At 65.8% G+C, this 20,713-nt stretch overlaps 5 protein-coding genes across 7 annotated transcripts; 1 reads left to right on the forward strand and 4 right to left on the reverse strand.

Moving 5' to 3' along the window:
• Positions 1-77: 77 nt before the first annotated feature.
• On the reverse strand, positions 78-3,100 carry LOC120412194 (N-alpha-acetyltransferase 10-like). The gene is given in 9 exon segments (XM_039572529.1): positions 78-229; positions 232-366; positions 489-573; positions 746-790; positions 883-998; positions 1,772-1,817; positions 1,942-2,000; positions 2,460-2,558; positions 2,992-3,100. Coding segments are annotated over 9 exon segments (699 nt in total). The 5' UTR covers positions 3,013-3,100; the 3' UTR covers positions 78-136.
• Positions 3,101-3,379: 279 nt separating this feature from the next.
• HSD17B10 (hydroxysteroid 17-beta dehydrogenase 10) lies at positions 3,380-5,893 on the reverse strand. The gene is given in 7 exon segments (XM_039572525.1): positions 3,380-4,020; positions 4,101-4,209; positions 4,287-4,415; positions 4,872-5,036; positions 5,612-5,764; positions 5,766-5,777; positions 5,870-5,893. Coding segments are annotated over 7 exon segments (783 nt in total). The 3' UTR covers positions 3,380-3,829.
• A 470-nt stretch (positions 5,894-6,363) lies between these two features.
• On the forward strand, positions 6,364-12,013 carry LOC120412191 (6-phosphofructo-2-kinase/fructose-2,6-bisphosphatase-like). Its single transcript, XM_039572524.1, has 14 exons — positions 6,364-6,936; positions 7,358-7,483; positions 7,562-7,658; positions 7,755-7,821; positions 7,923-7,997; positions 9,010-9,066; positions 9,191-9,312; positions 9,397-9,604; positions 10,433-10,579; positions 10,657-10,761; positions 10,834-10,963; positions 11,044-11,106; positions 11,728-11,792; positions 11,901-12,013. Exons 1-14 carry the CDS (start codon positions 6,777-6,779, stop codon positions 11,958-11,960), a joined length of 1,482 nt encoding a protein of 493 aa, XP_039428458.1. The 5' UTR covers positions 6,364-6,776; the 3' UTR covers positions 11,961-12,013.
• Positions 10,858-13,954, reverse strand: LOC120412193 (non-structural maintenance of chromosomes element 3 homolog). 3 transcript variants are annotated; one of them, XM_039572528.1, is made up of 10 exons: positions 13,770-13,954; positions 13,556-13,627; positions 13,391-13,454; positions 13,182-13,279; positions 13,006-13,100; positions 12,818-12,897; positions 12,703-12,745; positions 12,566-12,628; positions 12,223-12,305; positions 10,858-10,947 (listed from the first exon to the last, which is right to left on the reverse strand). In XM_039572528.1, the coding sequence occupies exons 1-10, from the start codon at positions 13,809-13,811 to the stop codon at positions 10,922-10,924; spliced, it is 666 nt and encodes a 221-aa protein (XP_039428462.1). In that variant the 5' UTR covers positions 13,812-13,954; the 3' UTR covers positions 10,858-10,921. The 3 variants fall into 3 exon arrangements, with proteins under 3 accessions (XP_039428462.1, XP_039428460.1, XP_039428461.1); XM_039572526.1 differs by lacking the exon at positions 10,858-10,947 and adding an exon at positions 11,973-12,134; XM_039572527.1 differs by lacking the exon at positions 10,858-10,947 and adding an exon at positions 12,024-12,134 and having other exon boundaries at positions 12,223-12,337.
• A 1,140-nt stretch (positions 13,955-15,094) lies between these two features.
• On the reverse strand, positions 15,095-20,630 carry LOC120412195 (guanine nucleotide-binding protein-like 3-like protein). Its single transcript, XM_039572530.1, is given in 18 exon segments — positions 15,095-15,181; positions 15,271-15,387; positions 15,390-15,441; positions 15,513-15,607; positions 15,679-15,809; positions 16,754-16,896; positions 17,224-17,312; positions 17,315-17,400; positions 17,563-17,650; positions 18,263-18,407; positions 18,476-18,579; positions 18,673-18,747; positions 18,750-18,798; positions 18,871-18,957; positions 19,226-19,306; positions 20,006-20,107; positions 20,387-20,424; positions 20,499-20,630. Coding segments are annotated over 18 exon segments (1,548 nt in total). The 5' UTR covers positions 20,512-20,630; the 3' UTR covers positions 15,095-15,128.
• Positions 20,631-20,713: the final 83 nt, after the last annotated feature.

Consider the following 20,713-nt stretch of genomic DNA (forward strand, 5'->3'; position numbering starts at 1 on the left):
CACACACAGAGACACAGCACGGGCTGGAGACGGAGGGGCTTTACTGCCCCCCACAAGCAGCACAGGGGGCTCCCAGTGGTCTGGGGAGCCTGGGGGGGTCCCGGGGATTTGGGGGGGGGACGACTCGCGGGGGTCCCTATGAGGCGGAGTCGGAGGCCTCGGAGCTGTCCTTGACGTCGGTGCTCTCGGTGGTCTCGCTGACCTCGCTGACGTCTTTGCTGTCACCCCCCCATCCTCGTGGTGTTGGGGCCCCGTGGGGGGGTGCGAGGGGGGCCCCCCCGAGCCGCAGACCCCGTCCCCACTGCGGGGGGGCTCGGCGGGGGCCGGGGGGCGGCCCCGCTCCTTCTGCTCCACCTGCTTCCGCAGCTGGGCGGGGGGAGGAGAAGGGGCAGGCGCTGACCAGGGCAAAGAGCCTTGGAGGGGCCCTCGGGCAGGGAGGGGAGGAAGCCCCCCCAGGAGGGTTTGGGGGTCCCGGGGGGGGGCTCTACCTCGTCGGCCATTTGGGTGAGGTCCCGTTTCATGGCGTAGGCGTCCTCCCCGTCTGCGTAGTACTTGGGCTCCACCTCGCTGATCCTGGGGGGCGATTTGGGGGCTCACGCGTGGCGTGGGGGTGGGGAGGGCACAGCCTGCCCCTGCTTTTGTCCCCTTAATGCTCCCAAAGCTGCTCTAAGCCCCCAAACCCCCCCCTGAGCCCCCACATTTCCTCCTGCAGCTCCCCCAGACCCCCTGTACCCCCCAGACTCACTGGAAGTTGAGGGTGTTGGAGTAGAGGTGCAGAGCTGCCCGGTTGCTGCCCAAGGACAAACGGGGTGGGGGGGTTATTTTGGGGGCGTTCCTGGGGGTTTGGGGTCCCCCCGAGGGGGTTTTGGGGGGGGGTCTCACCTCTTGCGGACGTGCAGGGACACGTATTTGGCATTGAAGTTCTCGATCATGGCCCGCGACGCCTGGTCCATCAGCTTCTGCGCCAGCCCCAGGCGCCGGTGCGAGCGTTTCACGGCCTGGGGGGGCCCCAAAATGGGCTGGGACACCCCAAAAACCCCCGGGGGACCCCAGAACGCCCCAGGGGATCCCAGAAATAGTTGGGGGCACCCCAAAACCCCCAGGGCATCCCTGAACGCACCCAGGGGCCGTTGGGAATATTTCAGCATGGGGGGGACCCAAAATTGGCTGGGGACCCCAAAATCCCTGTGGCATCCCAGAAACCAGCTGGGGCACCCCAAAACTCCCCGAGGGGTCCCAAAACGGGCTGGGGCACTGCCAAAAAACCCGGGGCACCCCCAAACCAACCCGGGTGCCGCTGGAAGTGTTTCACCACCTGCAGCACCCCAAAAACCCTTCGGGCACCTCAAACCCACCCAAGACACCCTAAAAAACCCAGAAGCACCCCAAAAATTACCCCACACCCCCGGAGTACCCCCAGATCACCCCCCACTGCTCCCCAAAAAGCCCCCAAAGCCTCAGAACCCCTTCATGAGCCCCCCAAAGCCCTTAAAGAGCCACCACAGACTCTCTAAGAGCACCTCAAAACCCCTCCTTGAAGTGCTTGCGACCTTGAAGTGCTCAGACCCTGCCCACGAGTCCCCCCAAAGACCCTCAAGGAACCCCCAAGTGCTCGGGCTCCCTCCAAGAGCGCCCTAAAGCCCTCAGGAAACCCTCCCAAACCCCCAGGTAACCCCAAAGACCCTCAAGGAGCCCCTCCTAAACCCTCTGACCCATTCCAAGAGCACCCTAAAGCCCCCCCAAAACCCCCCCAAAAGCCCCACTGCCCTACCAGGGACGTGATGTGTCCGTGGGGGACGTCATCGGGATCTTCCTCCCTGCACCAGCACAGGACAGGGGGGTGAGGGGGGGGCGGGAGCCCCAAATCCCACCGGCAACAACCCCCGCGACCCCCCCAAACCCCAGGAGAAGGGGGGGAAGGGCCCCCCACCCCACACTCACATCTTGGCCAGGACGTATCCCACGATCTTCCCGTTCTCGTCCTCGGCGATGTAGGAGAGCTGAGGGGGGGGGAAGGGGGTGAGGGGGGGCCAGGGGTCCCTGGGGGAGGGGATCCGGGCGGTCCCGAGGGGGGAAATTCCAAGGGTCTCTGGGTGGGGGAGAAAAGATCTGAGGGGTGCCGGGGGGGGGGGGGGGGGATCCGGGGAGTCTCGAGGGGAGCAATTTCAGGGTCCCAGGGGAAGATCCAGGTGTTTGAGGCGGGGGTAGCTCCGGGGGGGCCACAGCGCCTCTGGGGAGGGGGATTCCAAGTGCTCCAGTGAGGGGAAGCCGGGGGCCCGTGGCAGGGGATGACCCGGGGGATCCAGAAGGGATCCCGGCTGGAAATTCAGGGTCCCCGGGGGTGCCCAGGAGGGGTCCCCGCGTTTCAGGGGGCCCCGGGGGCAGGGGGGGGTCAGATGCAGGAGGGGTTCCGGGGGGAGGGGGGCCCAGGTGATGCAGGGGCGGATCCAGGGCCACACCTGTGGCCACGAGAGGCCGTGGTAGAAGTAATATTTCATCTGGTAGTTCTCGGGCAGGCAGAGCAGGTTGCAGTGCTGCATGTTCATCAGGTCCTCGGGCTGCCGGGGGCCAGGGCGGAACCGGGGCGCGGAGGGGTCAGCCCGGAACGGGCCGCGGTGCTCCCCCACACCGGGGCGGCCCTCAGAGCCCCCTCCAGGCCACAGGACCCACCTCAGAGCCCCCCAAGAGTAACGAGATCCGGGACTGCCCCTCCGAGCCCCGTCAAGGGCCCGGTGGCCTCCTCAGACACCCGACGGGGCCCCGGTACCCCCTTCCCACAGCCCGGTATCCCGCTCAGAACCCTGTAAGGCCCCGCTTCCCCCTGCTTGAGGCCCCGTAAAGCACCCGCCGGAGCCCGGGCCCTACCTCAGACCCCTCATGAGACTCCGGTTCCCCTCCCAGGGCCCGGCGCCCCCCTCAGATCCATGCCCGGTCCCCGGCTCCCCCTCGCCGAACCCCGGCTGAGCCCCCCTGCTCGCCCGGGCCGCCCACCCGCGCGTTCCGGATGTTCATGGCTGCGGCCGCCCGGTCCCGCTCGCGTTTCCCGATCCCGTCCCAGCTCCCGGTCCCCCTCACGAGCCGCTTCCGGCGGAAGTTCCTCTCCGGCCAATCAGCGCCGAGCCCGCCCACTTACTCGCCCCGCTCCCTCGCGTCCTACTGACAGGCGCCTCAGCCAATCAGCGAGCGGAACGGTGTACCAAGCCCCGCCCCCACCCTCCCCTTTGTCCTCAGCCAATCAGAGGCGAGTTCCGCACCCGCCGGGCGGGGGGGGACTCTGCCCGCTCCCGCCCCCCTCGCTGCCCAATCACGTCTGGCGGCGCTGGGGATTGACAGCGGCAAGAGCCAATGGGGAGAGAGGGGAGGCGGGGCAGAGCAGAGCTCAGAGGCCGCGTGGGCGAACACGCTTTATTGCGATGGGGGAGGGGCTGGGGGGGGAGGGGCTCAGGGAGGTCCCCACGCTCGGGGGGGCTCGGCATGGACCCCCCCACACCTGAGCAGGGCCCCCATCGCGGGGTTTCCCAACTTCCTGGGTGGCCTCATGGCCACATTCCTGGGGTTTGTCCCCAAAATCCCAGGGTGTCCCCACCACTCATGTGTTGTCCCCACTCGGGGTGGGGGTTGTGTCCACTCGGGGGGGGGGGTTATGTCCACTCAGAAGAGAGTGTCCCCACTTATCTGGTGCCCCCAGTCCTCGTCCCCGCAGCGTCCCCATCCTGGAGTGTCCCCAGAGAGCATCCAGCCACAGAATCCTTCCCTGCTCTCTGTCCCCAGCGCGACCGCTCCCCGCCCCAAAATTCGGTGGGGGAGGGGGGGGAGGGATCTCCCAGACTCAGGGCTGCATGCGCAGGGCCCCGTCCAGCCTCACCACCTCCCCGTTGATCATGGGGTTCTCGGCCAGGGCCTGCACGAGGTGGGCGTACTCAGCAGGGTCCCCCAGCCGGGACGGGAACGGCACTTGCTGTCCCAGAAAGTTCCGGACCTTCTCGGGCAAACCGGCCAGGAGCGGGGTGGAGAACAGCCCTGGGGAACCCCAAAAACAGGGGGTGAGCCGAGGCACTCCCCCTCCTCATCCCCCCAGCCAGGTGCCCCCGTGGCCCTACCTGGGGCGATGGTGACCACGCGGATGCCCAGCGGTGCCAGGTCCCGGGCGATGGGCAGGGTCATGCCCACGATGCCGCCCTTGGAGGCCGAGTAGGCTGCTTGGCCCACCTGTGGGGAGGACATGTGGCCACTGCAGGGTTCCCTGACCCCTCCAGTGGCTCTCAGGGTCCCCGGGGGTCCCTCACCTGCCCCTCAAAGGCGGCCACGCTGGCGGTGTTGACCAGGAGCCCACGGTGGCCGTCGGCGTCGGGCTTGTTCTGGCTCATCAGCTGCGCGCTGAGGCGGATCACGTTGAAGGTCCCCACCAGGTTCACCTGGGGAGTGAGACGGATTTGGGGGGGGTCTTGTGGGCACCACCAAACGCTGCTGATACCCCCACAACGCCCTGTGCTGTGCTGGGAACACCTGTGACCCACAAAGTCCTCACATCCACAGCCATCCCAATGACCAGGTCACCTCCCCATTCACACCACTGACCACAGACCCCCCCACTGACCACAGACCTCCCTCGTTCACCCCACTGACCACAGACCCTCCCACTGACCACAGACCTCCCTCGTTCACCCCACTGACCACAGACCCCCCCACTGACCACAGACCTCCCCTCATTCACCCCACTGACCACAGACCCCCCCACTAAGCACAGATCCCCCCTCATTCACCCCACTGACCACAGACCCCCCCACTGACCACAGACACCCCTCATTCACCCCACTGTCCAATGACCCCCTCCATTCCACTGTCCAGGGACTCCCAAGCCCCCCACTCACGTTGATGACCCTCTGGAAATCCTCCAGATCATGCACTTTGTCCTTCTTGCTGTTGTAGGTTTTGACGGCGATGCCGATGCCGGCGCAGTTCACGGCCAGGTCCAGGCGCCCAAACTGCTTCTGGGCCACGGCCAGCGCCGCCCCCACCTCCTTGGGAGAGGTCACCTGGGGGCCATCGAGGTGGGGTCACCACTGGGCTCATGTCGGGACATCACTGGTGGGGTTAAGGTGGGGTGGCAGCATTGGGGTCAGTGCGGGACACTGGGGGGTCACGGTGGATGTGACTCATGGGGTCACGGTGGTCCCACACTGAGGGGGAGTGAGCAGGGTGGTCAAGGCAGCCCCAAACCTCCTCAGCTGAGGTCAGCTGGGGTAAGGGGCCTGTGTTGAGGGGGGATGTCAAGGTGGGATGTCACCAGCCAGGTCAAGGTGACCCCAACTCCTCAGTCAAGGTCACCTACAGGGGTCAAGCTGGCCCCAAGTCGAGGGGGGAGGGTGTCACCAGAGGGGTCAAGGTGGTCCCCACCTCCTTGGGCAAGGCCACCTGTGGGGTCAAGGTGGCCCCTCATCAAGGTGTGATGTCACCTGAGGGGTCAAGGGTCACCAGTGGGGTCATGGTGGCCCCACACTCAGGGGTAATGTCACCAGCGGGGTCAAGGTGGCCCCGTGTTGAGGTGGGACAGCACCGGTGTGGTCACCGGGCATGGTGGAGAAGCCCCCGCAGCCCCCCCGGTGCTCACGTCGGCGGGGGCGAAGGCGCAGTGCTCGCCCAGCTCCTGGGCCAGCTGGCCCCCGGCGGACGTGGGCAGGTCCAGCAGCACCACCCGCGCCCCGTGCTGCACCAGCCGCTCCACCGTGGCCCGGCCCAGCCCGGAGCCGCCGCCGGTCACCAGCGCCCACCAGGCCCTGGGGGAGGGGGAGAGAGGGGGGTCAGCGGGGAGGGGGGACCCCCGCACACACCCCGGGGGTCCTCGGGGTCCCGGGGGGGGTCCCGGTACCTTCACGCTGCGAATCGCCGCCATCGCCGCCGTCCGGCCAATGCCCGCGGGGGGCGGCACCGGGGAGGGGCGGGGAGGGGCGGGGAGGGACCGGGGAGGGACCGGGAGGGACCGGGGAGGGACGGGGCAGGGGCGGGGAGGGACGGGGGAGGGACGGGGGAGGAACCGGAGAAAGACCGCGGGGGGCCGGGGAGGACACCGGGGGAGGGACAAAGGAGGGACCGAGGGAGGGACGGGGGAGGACCGGGGGAACACCGGGGGAGGGACCGGGGGACACCGGGGAGGGACCGGGGGTTGGCCGAAGGAGGGTTCGGGGTGGGACCGGGGGAGACCCTGGGGGGACACCGTGGGATGGACCGAGAGGCGGCCGGGGGCGGGACCGGGAGGGGCGGGGGACACGAGTGGGGAATCCCCGGGGGGAGGGGATCGGGACAAGGGGCGGTCCCCAGCTCGAGGGAGGGGGGCCAGGGAGCTTCCTCGGCGCGGGGAGTGTCCAAAGCATTGAGGGTCCCCCAGACCGGCGGGGGTCAGCGGTGTCCGGAGGGGTCCCATGTGCCCCCCTTGGGGGGTCCCGGTCCCCTTTTCCTCCTCATCCGCGGGACTGACGACCCCAAGAGGCGAAAACGGGGACCCCCAAAGGGATAGGATTGAGACATTCACGGGGAGGGGGACCAGGACCCCAAAAAAGCAGGATGGGGACCCCTGAGGGGACAAGATCCCGTCCCCAGGGAGGTGGGATTGGGACCCGGGGGGGGACAGTGCCAGCACCCCCAAGGGGGACACAATCGCCCGGAGGAGGGGGGGGGTCACGACTCCAAGAGAACGGGATTGAGACCCCCACGGGCAACCGCACCAGGACCCCCAGGGGGACACGGCTGAGCCCCCAAGGTGACGGGGTCAAGCACCCATGGGGGGCCCCGCTGGCCCCCCCTCATCCCCTCGTCCCTCCCAGCCCGGCCAGCAGCCAGGGTATAACGTTACCTCCGACCTTCCCGGGGGGCACCGCCAGCACCCGCCGGGCCCCCCCACCGCCCCAAAAATGGAGGAGAAATCACCCAAAATCCCAGGTACAAGGGACAGGGAGTGAATTCGGAGGGGCTGGCACACCGAGAGTGACAGCGGGGACACTGACCGCGGGCGGGGGCAGAGGCAGGGACATGGCGGCGGCATCGGAGCGGCTGACAAGGACCCCCCCGCCCCGGAAAAAACGTGGGTGCCCCTTTGCACCCCTCGAGCGAGACGGGGATGTGAGTGGGGGGACGGAATTTGGGGGGGGGAGGGAGTAACACACATGTGCCCTGAGGAGGGAAAATCCCCCCCAAAACACCCACAGGGCTACGCCGGGGAGGGGACCGTCCCCCTAAGGACAGGTTGTTGTACCCCAGCTTGGGGTGCAGGAGGGATTTGGGTGTGCAAAGGCAATCGGGGAGGCCTGGGGGGAGGGGGGGAACAGTGCTGTGACCCCCCCCTCAAATCCCCCCCCGCCAGCCTCTGTGCCCCAGTTCACCAACTGCCCCACCATGGTGATCCTGGTGGGGTTGCCCGCCCGCGGCAAGACCTACATCTCCCGAAAACTCACCCGCTACCTCAACTGGATCGGCACCCCGACACGGGGTGAGTGATTTTGGGGTGGGGAGGGGCGACTGAAAGGTTTGGGGATGCCCCCCAAACCAGCTCCCGGTCCCTCTGCAGTGTTCAACGTGGGTGAGTACCGGCGGGAAGCCGTGCCCAGCTACAAGAGCTACGAGTTCTTCCGTCACGATAACCCCGAGGGGATGGAGATCCGCAGGTTAGAGGGGGGAGGGGTTGGGGGGAGGGGCCGTTTTGGGGTGTATCTGGGGGGGCAGAGCTGACAGAGCTGCCCCCCCAACCCCCAAATTCCCAGGCACTGCGCGCTGGCCGCCCTGAAGGACGTCCGCACCTACCTGAGCTCTGAGGAGGGGCAGGTGGCGGTAAGAGACCCCCCCCCCAACCCCAAATTAACCCCCCCATGGGCAAACGACTTCCCCGCAAATATTTGGGGTGGGGGGTGTTCCAATTTCTCCCCCCCCAGGTGTTCGATGCCACCAACACGACGCGGGAACGCCGGGATGTGATCCTGCAGTTCGCCAAGGAAAACGGGTATAAGGTACAATTTGGGGGGGCGTGGGGGGTCATGAGGTATTTTGGGGGGGGGTTTTAGGCTTGAGGGGGTGGAAGTGCTGATCGGGGGGGGGGGTTTGCACTGTTTTAGGGGTGTCCAAAGAATGGGGGGGGGGGGGTGGTGACACTGGTTTGGGGGTGTCCTCGGTATGGGGGGGAGTGACACTGGTTTGGGGGTGTCCTCGGTATAGGGGGGAGTGACGCTGGTTTAGGGGCGCCCACAGCATGGGTGGGGTGGTGACGCTGATTTGGGGGTGTTACAACGTGTAATGGGGGGGGTGGCATCGATTTGGGGGCATCCACAAGAAGGGGGTGTGGCACTGACTGGGGGGCTATGGCATTTGGGGCGGTTGCAGTGATTTGGGGGGGGTGACGCTGTTTTGGGGTGCTCACAGCATGGTGGGGGCAGTGACAACGACTTTGGGGGGTGTTGGCACTGTTATGGGAGAGTCCACAATATGGGGGGGGGGTGAGCAGTGACACGATTTGGAGGTGTCACAGCATGGGGGTGTGGCACTGGTTTGGGGGGGCTACAGCACATGGTGGGGACAGTGGCACCATTTGTGGGGTGTCACAGCATGGAAAGGGACACTGGTTTGGGGTGTCACAGCATGGAGGGGTGGCACTGATGTGGGGGTGTCACAGCACTGGGGGGGTGGCAACGATTTGGGGTGTCACAGCATTGGGAGGAGGTGGTGGCACTGATTTGGGGTGTCACAGCATTGGGGGGGTGGTGGCACTGATTTGGGGTGTCACAGCATGGGGAAGGGGTGGTGGCACTGATTTGGGGTGTCACAGCATTGGGGGGGTGGTGGCACTGATTTGGGGTGTCACAGCATGGGGAAGGGGTGGTGGCACTGATTTGGGGTGTCACAGCATTGGGGGGGTGGTGGCACTGATTTGGGGTGTCACAGCATGGGGAAGGGGTGGTGGCACCGTTTTGGGGGTGTCACAGCATGGGGGAGCCACCGGTGCCCCCCCTTTCCCCCTCCTCCCAGGTTCTGTTCATTGAGTCCATCTGCAACGACCCCGCCATCATCGAGGAGAACATCAAGGTGAGACCCTGGGGAGGGGGGGTGTGACAACAGGGACCTGGAGGTGACAACTGCACCTGGGGGGGGGCTGTGGAAAGCTGCGTGTACCCCCCAAAAAGCCGTGCCCCCCCCCCCACCTCCCCAGCAAGTGAAGCTGAGCAGCCCCGACTACAAGGGCCGCGCACAGGAGGAGGCGGTGGCCGACTTCCAGAAGCGCATCGAGTGCTACAAGGCCACCTACGAGCCCCTGGACGACGAGCTGGACAGGTGACCCCCCACCCCACATCCCTCCCCCCGCCTCGCCAGCCTTGGGGACCCCCCTGCCCTGACCGGGGTCCCCCCGCCCCCCAGCGGGCTGTCCTACATCAAGATCTTCGACGTGGGCATGCGGTACCTGGCGAACCGGGTGCAGGGCCACGTGCAGAGCCGCACCGTCTACTACCTGATGAACATCCACGTCACGCCCCGCGCCATCTACCTGAGCCGCCACGGCGAGAGCCAGCTCAACCTGCGGGGACGCATCGGGGGCGACTCGGGGCTGTCCCCCCGCGGGCACCAGGTGGGGCTGGGGGGGGGTCAGAGCCAGCTCAACCTGTGGGGACACACCTGGGGGGAATCGGGGCTGTCCCCCCGCGGGCACCAGGTAGGGCTGGGGGGGGGGTCAGAGCCAGCTCAACCTGTGGGGACACCCCTGGGGGGACTCAGGGCTGGCCCCCCGCGGGCACCAGGTAGGGCTGGGGGGGGTCAGAGCCAGCCCAACCTGTGGGGACACACCGGGAGGGACTCGGGGCTGTCCCCCGCGGGCACCAGGTGGGGCTGGGGGGGTTCAGAACCAGCTCAACCTGTGGGGACACACCTGGGGGGACTCAGGGCTGTCCTCCCCCGGGCACCAGGTGGGGCTGGGGGGGGGTCAGAGCCAGCTCAACCTGTGGGGGACACACCTGGGGGGAATCGGGGCTGTCCCCCCGCGGGCACCAGGTGGGGCTGGGGGGAACAGGCGGGGTGTGGGGTGGGGCTAAAGGAGGCCACACCCAGCAGAGTCACCCCAGGTGCCCATGGGGGTGGAGCTAATTGTCCAGGCCACACCCACAAAGGGGCACGGCGTTATCTGGCCACACCCCACCTGGACCACATGTGGTGTGGTGATAAGGGGTGGGGCCAGGGAAGCAGGCCACGCCCACCGGGCACACCCACAGGCCACACCCTGTGCAGGAGGCGGGGCTCAGGCAGAAAGCCACACCCATAAAGGGGCGGGGCTCCAGAAAGACCACCCCCAAAGGGACAGGGCTTAGGCCACACCCCGATGTTCCCCATCCCCTACCATGGGCTGAGGGCCAGGGAAAACCACACCCAGTGGCCACACCCATAGCAGCCCCACCCTTCCCAGTATGCCCAGGCGCTGGCCCAGTTCATCCGCAGCCAGAACATCCGGGAGCTGAAGGTGTGGACCAGCCACATGAAGCGCACCATCGAGACGGCCGAGGCGCTGGGCGTGCCCTACGAGCAGTGGAAGGCCCTAAACGAGATCGACGCCGTGAGCCACGCCCCCTTCTCGGGGAGGGGGGGACCCCCCAAACGCCCCCGCATGCCCCCAACGCCCCTGTCCCACAGGGGATCTGTGAGGAGATGAGCTACGAGGAGATCCAGGAGCACTACCCCAAGGAGCTCGCGCTGCGGGACCAGGACAAGTACCGCTACCGCTACCCCAAGGGCGAGGTACCCCAAAACCCCCTGTGGGACAGCTGGGGGGGCAGGGGCTCGGGGACACCCCCTAACCCCCCTCCCCAGTCCTATGAGGACCTGGTGCACCGGCTGGAGCCCGTCATCATGGAGCTGGAGCGGCAGGAGAACGTGCTGGTCATCTGCCACCAGGCCGTCATGCGCTGCCTGCTGGCCTATTTCCTGGACAAGAGCGCGGGTGAGGCGCTGGGGACAGGCTGGGGACAACTGGGGACACCCCAGAACTGCTGTGCCCCCTCAATCTCTTAACCCCCCCAGATGAGCTGCCCTACCTCAAGTGCCCCCTGCACACGGTGCTAAAGCTGACCCCCGTGGCCTACGGTGAGTGGGGTGGTGAACCCCAAAGAGGGGGGACCCTTCCCAAAATGGGAACAATATCCCCTAAAATGGGAACAATATTCCCCCACAAAGAGGGGGGGGACCTCCCCAGAATGGGAACAATATCCCCCCAAAATGGGAACAGTATCTCCCCACAAAGAGGGGGGGACCTCCCCAAAATGGGAACAATACCCCCTAAAATGGGAACAATATTCCCCCACAAAGAGGGGGGCATCTCCCCAAAATGGGAACAATAACTCTCAAAATGGGAACAATATTCCCCCCCAAAGAGGGGGGGAGGGTCCCCAAAATGGGAACAATATCTCACAGTGCCCCAGCATAAAAACGGGGACAATCCCCCCAAGAGGGGACCATACCCCCAGTATCCCACCTGAAAATGGGGACAAATTCCCCAAAAAGTGGACTACTCCCCCTGTGTTCCATCCCAAAACGGGGACAATCCCTCCCCTGCAAAATGTCACTGTTCCATTGGTGTCCCAGCCAAAAATGAACACAATTTCCCCCAAAAGAAACCCATACCCCCAGTGTCCCTCCCCCAGATGGGGACAATTCCCCCCAAAGCCCCCCCAGCTGCAGCCAGGTCCCTTCTTCCCCTGGAACCAGGGTGTGAGGTCGACTCCATCTTCCTCAACATCGAGGCAGTGAACACCCACCGGGAACGACCCCAGGTGAGGATCCCCACCCCCAAAAGAAGGTGCAGATCCCATTAACCCCCCTGGAAATTGGAGTTAGATTTTGGGGAGATTCCCCCAAAACCCCACACCTTCTCTCTGCAGAACGTCGACATCAACCGCACCGCAGCCGATGCCCTGAACACTGTCCCCGAGCACTTCTGAGGGGTCCCTTGGGGACAGGGGGGCTCCCCCCAAATTAAACCCTGTACAACCAAGCACTGAGCCTGGAGATCAGGGGGCTGCACACCAACGGGGTGCCTTTATTTTGGGGAGTCAGGGGGTGGCCTGGGCCTCGCTGTACTGGCTTGCCCAGAACGTGGGGTCCTTTCCCTGTATCTGGGTTGGAGAAAAAGGCAGAAGAGGGGGGGTCAAATTGAGCCCTGGAATCCCCCAAAACCCAGAGATGACCCCAAAACGGCCTCACCTTTGCCACAAAGTTCAGCACATCCTTCTTGGAGGTCTCCTTCTCTGCCCGTGGCCCCCACTGGAACTTGAATTCGCGTGGGTCTGTCAGTGGGATGGAGATCATCTCCAGGTACCTGCAGAGGGGTGGGTGGTGACCCCTCCTCTCCCAGCAGGTTTTGGGGTCCCCAGGGGGGTGTCCAGCGCTCCCTGGCCCCGTGAGGGACCTCTCAAGCCGCGGGGCGTGGGGGCTGCGGGCTTTGCTCTGCGGTGTGGTATAAACAGCCCGGCCAAGGCTGGTGCCGAGGCTGCTCTGGGCACACCGGGAGGGATGGGGGACACCACCCCAAACCCCCCCAACTCACTTCTGGTGCACGAACTCATCCGTCACCAGCTTCCGGACGTCCCCGAACACCCTGTGTTGCTTCCTGAGGATGGGGGTTGGTGAGGGCTGGCAATGACCAGCCCCGTCCCCCCCATTCCATGTCCCCCCATATCCTACCCTGGGTACACACGGAGCAGGTTCAGGAATTCCCATAAAGCACCTGGAAAAGGGGGTGTCAGTGGGGGGTTGCAAAGGGAAAATGGGGTATGGGGGGGTCTTGGGGAGGACTCACTGTCTTTGACTGAGTTGCCCTTCATGAAGATGAAGCTGAGGATGACTAAGAGGAGCCCCATCTTCTCTTTCTCCTTGTCCCTGTGGCAGATGCTGGTGTGTCAGCCGTGTGGGCGAGGGGGGGGACACGCTGACGGGGTTCCCCCCGTCCCCAAATCACCCAGGGGTCCCCCAGCAGCAGCCCCTCACCTGCACGGGTACTTGCCCTCAGCACGGGGCAGGTTATTGATGAGGATGTAGGTGGGGCATTTGGTGTCGATCTCTACCAGCTGCAGCCCGAACACCTGCGGGAGGACAAGGGTTAATCCACGGGGAGGGTCTCCCCCCAAAACCCTCCCCCCCTTCCCCTGCTGTGCTCCCCCCACCTCCTGCAGGGTCCTGCCCGCCTTGTTGACGATTTCTGAGTAGAAATCCTTGTATTCCTTGCATGACCGGTATTTCCCGAATACACTCTTCAGCATGTCTACAGGAAACAGGCAGAGAATCACTGAGGGAGCCTGGAGCTCTGAGCTCCCCATGGCCAGTAAGGCTTTAGGGGTCCAAACGCCGTGGAAGGGGGCTCCCCTAAACATACCTGCCTTCTTGATAGGCATCTTCTTCTGATCCTTCACAAGGAGGAACTGAACCAGCTCACTCACCTGTGGGGGAACGAGCAGGGAAGGCCAAGAGAGGGCTGGTAACAGAAAAATGCAGACACAGAAGTCCAGGAGCGGGAAGAGAGGGGATCACCGCAACCCACCTTCTGGTTCACCTGGTCCTGGGAGTACCGCTCCACCTGGCTCGGGCTGAAATCTTCCTCCCCATCGGTCATCTAAGTAGAAAGGACAGGGGAAGCGGGAGAAATTGATGCTGGGAAAGGAACCAAAACGGAGGAGGGGAGAATGGGAGGGGCCACGGGGGAAGGGCAGAGTAAATGAAGGGAGAACAGGGGGTGGGGGGAGGCAGCCCCTCACCTGAGAAGAGCCGAGCCCTTTGCTGCGCTTCCGCTGGGACATTTCTCACAGCAGCTCTGAGGGGAAAACAAGCACCGGCAGGGCTAAAACCGCGACGAGAACACCCCAAACGCCGTCCCCCGCGCCCCACCCTCAACAGGGCCGCAGAAACTCCTCCAAGGCCCGGCCAACGACCCGGCCCACACACGAACCGTCACCGGCCGCGCTCCGCCCGCGACTGCGCCAGCCGGCACCGCCCACCCCCGCCGCCACATCAGCCCCGCCCCATCCCGCTTCCCATTGGTCCAGCTCCGCGTTCGCCCCGCCTACCGTTCCACCCCGCGCCACGATTGGCCGAGCCCCCGAGTTCGCCCCGCCCCCCGGCGCTCGCGAGGCGAGTCTCGCGCTCCACCCTCCCCCTCCCACTTCCTCCCCTCGGGTGCCGAAAAAGGCGGGAAAAGAACCGCACGCGCGCCCCTCTGCCCCCCCCCCCACGGCGGCGAAATGGCGCCAAGCACTGCATTCCAGCCCTGGAAAAAAACGCAAAACACCCCAGAACGCCCCGCAATGGCCCATTTCCGCCTTCCCTTCGCCTTAATAGCTGTTATTTGAAGCACCTGTGCTGCCCCCACCACCTCTAACGCGCTGCCAGGGCCCTTCCCGCAGGTGGAGGAAGAGGCGGCAAAATGGCGGCGGCGGCTGAGGGGAGCTTGGTGGCCCTGCCCACCCTCAGCCCGGCCCTGGGATATGGGGAGGACCCCACAACCCGGGGGAGACCTTCATCCCCTGCCTGTACAGCTAAGGGTGCCGTGAGGGGTAAGGGTGATGGCTTGGGGAGGCACCCTGTGCCTTTTGGGGGTGTACAAGGGGGCTTGGGGAGCTGTGGGACCTCAGGGAGTGTTTGAGGTGTCCAAGGTGGCTTTTGGGGTGCTCTGGAGGGTTGGGGGGGCGCACATTTAGTGTCAAAGTGGGATATTGGGTGCTGTAGGGATTGGGGAGGCTGTGGAGAAGGAGTGCCCTCAATAACAGGGTGCATCCCCCAGTGCTGAGCCCCCTCTTGGCCCCAGTTTTGAGGTTCACTAAGCGGCTGAGCACTAAATCTGCTGAGTCAGCTGGAGAAGAAGGGTCCCTTCAAATCTGGGGGGTTCTACATCCCCACTCACCCTCCCAGCTGTGAGATGGGGTGAGACCACCCCAAAACCCCCACAGGGACATGGGGGACCCCCAAAAACCTCTATATTTCAACCTCCTGCTTGAGAGACCCCCCAAATCACACCTATAGCACCCCTGTCCCCCCAGCTCTTTCATTTCTAAAAGGTTTTTTTTAACCATTTCTCACTTAAACATAGTGTTTTAATTTTTATTTAATCTGTAGATGCCTCAGAACTGCATGGCTGCCTCCAACGTCTCCGACAGCTTTGTGGCGATTTTCTCTGCGGGATGGGGGTGATCAGGAATTTTGGGGGGCGGGTCAGGGAGGCTTGGGGGGAGGGGGTCAGGAAAAGGGGGTGTCTTCACTCACCTGCTCTTTTTTGTAGCTTTTTCCTCCTTTTTCCAGCTGCCTGCAGCCCCTGGCCCTGGAATAGAGGGGGGAGCGCAGCCACCTCCTCCAGGTTGGGGGCTCGGGGCACCGACTCCCCCCAGTGCCTCCCGACTTCACCCGGGGCTTGAGCTCCACCGTCATTGTGCCAAGCTGGGTTGGAGGGTCAAACATTAACCCACTGCCCCCCAAAAAACCCCCCACCTCAGCAAATCCCTTCCCACCTCCAGGTCGCCGCTGTCGTCCTCCATGGCTTCTCCTTCCTCCTCCTCAGCATTGCCCGGGGACAGCCCGAGGCCCGTCACCGTCACTGGGACAGCTGTGGGGGGCCAGGTGAGCTTTGGGGGGGTCCCCGAGGGGTGAAGGGAGCGGGGCTCAGGTACTGCTCACCTGCCAGTGCCTCGGCATCGCCCCGTTCCAGAGCCTCCAGGTCCAGCGCCGGCCCCAGCGCCGGCAGGATTTGGGCCTCGAGTTGCACCCCCTGCGATTTGGGGGGGTGGGTGTAGTACGAGATCTTCCCGCTGCAGGAAAAAGGGGGGTCAGGGTGTGGGGAGACCCCTCCTGACCCCAAAAACAGGGCTCAGGGTGCGGGGAGACCTTGCAGCCCCTCCAAAATGGGGTCACAGAGGGTGGAATGACCCCTTCTGTCCCTAAAAAGGGAGGTCAGGGTGTGGGGAGACCCCTCCTGACCCCAAAAAGGGAGGTCAGGGTGTGGGGAGATCCCGCAGCCCCTCCAAAATGGGGTCACAGAGGGTGGAATGACCCCTCCTGTCCCCTAAAAGGGGGTCAAGGTATGGGGAGACCACTCTTGTCCTCAAAAACAGGGCTCAGGGTGTGGGGAGACCTTGCAGCCCCTCCAAAATGGGGTCACAGAGGGTGGAAAGACCCCTCCTGTCCACAAAAATGGGTGTGGGGAGACCCCAAAGCCCCCTGAAAAGGGGGTGAGTGTACAAAGATTCCCACCAGCCCCCCATAAAGGGATATGAAAAAACACCTCCAAACCCTGAAAAAGGGGAGTCAGGGTGTGGGGGAGACCCCACAGCCCCAAAAAGGGGTCGCAGGGTCTGAAAAGACCCCTCTGATCCACAACAAGGGGCTCAGAAACTCTGGGAAGACTCCTCTTATCCCCAAAAAAAGGGATCAGCTCATAGGGGTGAACCTGTAGCCCCCCCCCCCAAAATGGGGTTAGAGAGTGTGAAAAGACCCCTCATGCCCCCAAAATGGGGTCGTACGGTGTGGAGAGACCTCTCCTGTCTACAAAAAATGGGGTTGGGTTGAGGAGAAAACCCCTCCCATACACAAAGAACAGGACCAGGGTGTAGGGAACCCCAGAAAAGGGGTGAGGGTGTGGGAAGACCCCTCCACCCACCCAAAAAGGGGGTCAGGGTGTGGAAACCCCTCACGGCCCCCCAGAAAGAGTCAGAGTGTGGGGAGGCCCCCCTGAAATGTCCCCTCCCTCCCGCACCTGGTCCAGTCGCGCAGCAGGGCCACGGCGGCGGCGTGGGCGTCCGGCAGCCCCCCCGGCCGGAGCCGGCCCTGCCGCCGGGCCAGGTGGGCCAGGAACTGCAGGGGGTCAGCGCAGGGGGGGACCCCGTAGAGCTCGCTCAGCTGTGGGGGGGACACCGTGGGTTGGGGGGGGGATGGACACATAGGGCACCCTCACCCTGCCCCCTCCCTGTGGCCAAAATGGGCTGAAAATGCCCAAAGCGGGGGAGGGTCCCCCTGAAATAACCTGTCTGCCCCACTGTTATGGGGACAGGGGGTGCACCCCCATGTTGAGCCACCCCCCCCCCCCCCACGTTGATCCCAGTTTTGGGGTTTGCTGAGTCCCCCCCAGGAGCTGAGTCAGCTGGAAGAACAGGGTACCACCCTGCCCCTTACTGTGGTGACGGGGGTCCCACCTACCCCCAGCCCCCCAGAGGGGTCCCCAGGCACCTGCTGGGGGGGGCAGCGGCGCAGGATGGCGCAGGCGGGGGTCAGGGGGTCCCGCAGGCGCTGCGGGGCCAGGGCCCCCCTCAGGGGGCGGCGGCCGAGGGGTCCCCCGAGTCCAGCACGACGCCCGGACAGTCCAGGAGCCGGATGTGCCGGTCCAGCTGCACGGCCTGCAGGCACCTGGGGGCAGGGGCAGTGTGCCACACCCACCTCACACCTGGGCAGGTCTGTGTGCCACACCCACCTCACACCTGGGCAGGGTCAGCCCAGGCTCCTCCCACCCAGCCCCCTCCCCCCAGCCCGGGCATGGTGACCCCTGCCCCACCCCTGGGCGGGGCTCACCTGGTGACCCCGGGCATGGCTCCCACCCCGCAGGCGCGGCTGCGCTTGAGGCTGTTGATGAGGCTGCTCTTGCCCACGTTGGGGTACCCTGGGAAGGCGAGAGATTGGGACAGACCCCAAAATCTGCCCCCCGCTCACTCCCCACTTGACCCCCAGCCCTCCCTTCCACAGCCCCCCAAACACCCTGCTCACCCAGCAGCCCCCCTCACCCATCACCCCCCTATTCACAGCCCCCCACTCAACCCATGGCCCCCCAAACCTCCCCCAGCCCCCCTCAGCCCAGTTCCCCTATTTCACGGCCTCCCGCACCCCTCCAGCCCCCAACCGCCCCCCATGCCCCACTCACCCATCACACCCCCCTATTTCACAGCCCCCCACTCAACCTCAGCCCCCCAAACCCCATCCCAACCCCCCTATTTCACAGCCCCCCACACCCCATCCGCCACCCCAGGCCCCACTCAACCCCCGTCCCCCCAAACCCCATCCCCCACTCAACCTCAGCCCCCCAAACCCCATCCGCCACCCCAGGCCCCACTCAACCCCCATCCCTCCCAAACTGCATCCCCCACCCCAACCCCCCTATTGTACAGCCCCCCACTCAACCCCCATCCCCCCCCAAACCCCATCCTCCACCCTGGGCCCCCAATTTCACAGCCCCCCACTCAACCCCAACCCCCAAACCTCCCCCAGCCCCCCTCACCCACGACCCCCACAGTGATGGAGATCTTGGCCCCCCCGCAGCGGCCGTAGTTGCTCAGGATGTGCAGGAGGCTCTCGGCGCCCACGCAGGCCCCCCCTTCCAGCACCTCCTCGGGGGCTGCGGCCGCCGGCACCCGGCTCTGCTTCTGTGGGGGCACGGGGGGGTCACCGGGAGCCCTCCCCCCAGCCCCCTCCCCAGGCCGCCGGCACCCACCAGGTTCCGGCTCTGCTGCTGCGTGCACGCCTTGAAGGCCACCGTGGGGAACTCGGCCCGGAGATGCTTCAGCCACGCGGCCACCACATCCCGCGGCACCAGGTCTGGGGTGGGGGGACACACACGGGGGTGTCCCCAGGGCTGCGGGGCCAGGGGAACCCGGGACCCCCGCCCCGCCCAGACCCACCCCCCCTCACCGATCTTGTTGAGGACGAGCACGAGGCGCTGCTGGGGCCGCAGGGCCCCCTCGAGCCGGGGGCTGCGGCAGCCCTGGGGTCGCGGGCGTCCAGCACCTCCAGCACCACATCAGACGCCGTCAGCACCTGCCAGAATCGGGGTTCAGCTGTGGGGAGAGACCCCCCCAAAAATCCCCCCCCAAGCCCCCCGGCACTGACCTTGCGCAGCTCCCGCCCGAACTGACGCAGCGACGCCTCGTCCTGCGGGGCTGAGGGGGCTCCTCCTCGTCCTGCTCCTGGGGGCACCTGTGTCACGAGGACCCCCATGGGGAGCCCCCCGCTCTCTGGGGGGACCCCCCGTGCTCTGGGGAACCCCCCCTGTGTGGGGAACCCCCCCCTCCCACGGGACAGCCTGCACTCCGGGGAGCCCCTTGTCCTGCAGGAGAGCCCCCCTCCCTCCCAGGGGGAGAAGCCCCTCGCTCTCAGGGGAACCCCCCCTCCTTGGGAAGCCCCCCGCTCCCCGGGGAGCCCCTCACCCACCCCAGGGAGCCCCCCCAGCTGCTCCCAGTCCCACCTGGCTCTGGAAGCGCTGCTGTCGCCGCACAGCGTCCGCCAGCTGCGCGGCCAGGAGTGACCGCTGCTGCTCCTGCAGCGCCTGGGGGACACACAGAGGTCAGACCCCAACCCCCCCCCGGGGCCACACTGGGAGGAATGACCCCAAACAGCCCCCCCGAGTTCATCCTTGAGGGGAGACCTCGAAGCGCTCCCCCGGGGTCACAATGGGAACAACAGAAATCCTCCCAGGCTGAGATTTGGTAGGGACACCCCAAAACAGCCCGGGAAAACCCTGAGATCCGCCCCCGGGGTCACAGCTGGGGGACACCCTCAAAATGTCCCCCCGGGGTCACAGCTGGGGGACACCCCCAAATGCCACCGCGGGGTCACACCTGGGGGACACCCCAAAACAGCCCGGGAAAACCCTGAGATCCGCCCCCAGGGTTACACCTGGGGGACACCCTCAAAATGTCCCCCCGGGGTCACACCTGGGGGCCACCCCAAAATGTCCTCCCGGGGTCACATCTGGGGAACACCCCAAAATGCCCCCCTGGGGTCACACCCCAAAACACCCCCCCGGGGTCACACCTGGGGGACACCCCAAAATTCCCCCCCGAGGTCACATCTGGGGAACACCCCAAAATGCCCCCCTGGGGTCACACCCCAAAACGCCCCCCCGGGGTCACACCTGGGGGACACCCCAAAATGCCCCCCGGGGTCACACCTGGGGGACACCCCAAAATTCCCCCCCGAGGTCACACCTGGGGGACACCCCAAAACGCCCCCCCGGGTTCTTCACCCGTCCCTGCCGGCTCTTGCTCTGTTGCTGCACGTAGGCGGCGAAGCGGCCGAGCTGCGGCACCCCCGGGTCCTTCCTGCCCCCGCCGCGCGTGCGCCGGGCCTGGGACAGCGGGGGGGTCACACGTGGGGAGGTCACACGGGTTTGGGGGACACAGAGGGGTGTCACACACAGGGGCGGGGGGGTCACACATGGCGGGGTGTCACACATGAGGGGCTGTCACACATGGGGGCGGGGGGTCACATATGACGGGGTGTCACACGGGGGCTGTCACACATGGGGGCGGGGGGGTCACACAAGAGGGGGTGTCACACACGGGGGAAGGGCTGCATCCCCAAACCCGGCCGGTTCCCCCCGCCCCCGTGCCGGGTTGGGGCTCACCTGGACGCGCTTCTTCCGGGACGCCTCCACCTGTCGTCCTGCGGGGAGGGGCGGGGTGAGTCCGGGGGTCCCCAAAAGCCCCCGAGCCCTCCCGGTGCCTCCCCCAACTCACGGGACCGGGTCATGACTGCGGCTCCCCCACGCTGCCGCGGATCCCTGGCGCCTCCTAGTGACGTCACTTCCGGCGCACTAAGGCATCGCACCGTGGCGGCAGCGTCCCTCCGTCGCCACACCCAACATGGCGACCAACCGCCACACTCAGGATGGCGACTCGCGCGCCAATGCCACACCCAAGATGGCGGCCGCCACCTGGTGACCTCCCCCGCC

This window comes from Corvus cornix, unplaced genomic scaffold, assembly GCF_000738735.6.
Source record: "Corvus cornix cornix isolate S_Up_H32 unplaced genomic scaffold, ASM73873v5 scaffold2, whole genome shotgun sequence".
Lineage (NCBI taxonomy): Eukaryota > Metazoa > Chordata > Aves > Passeriformes > Corvidae > Corvus > Corvus cornix.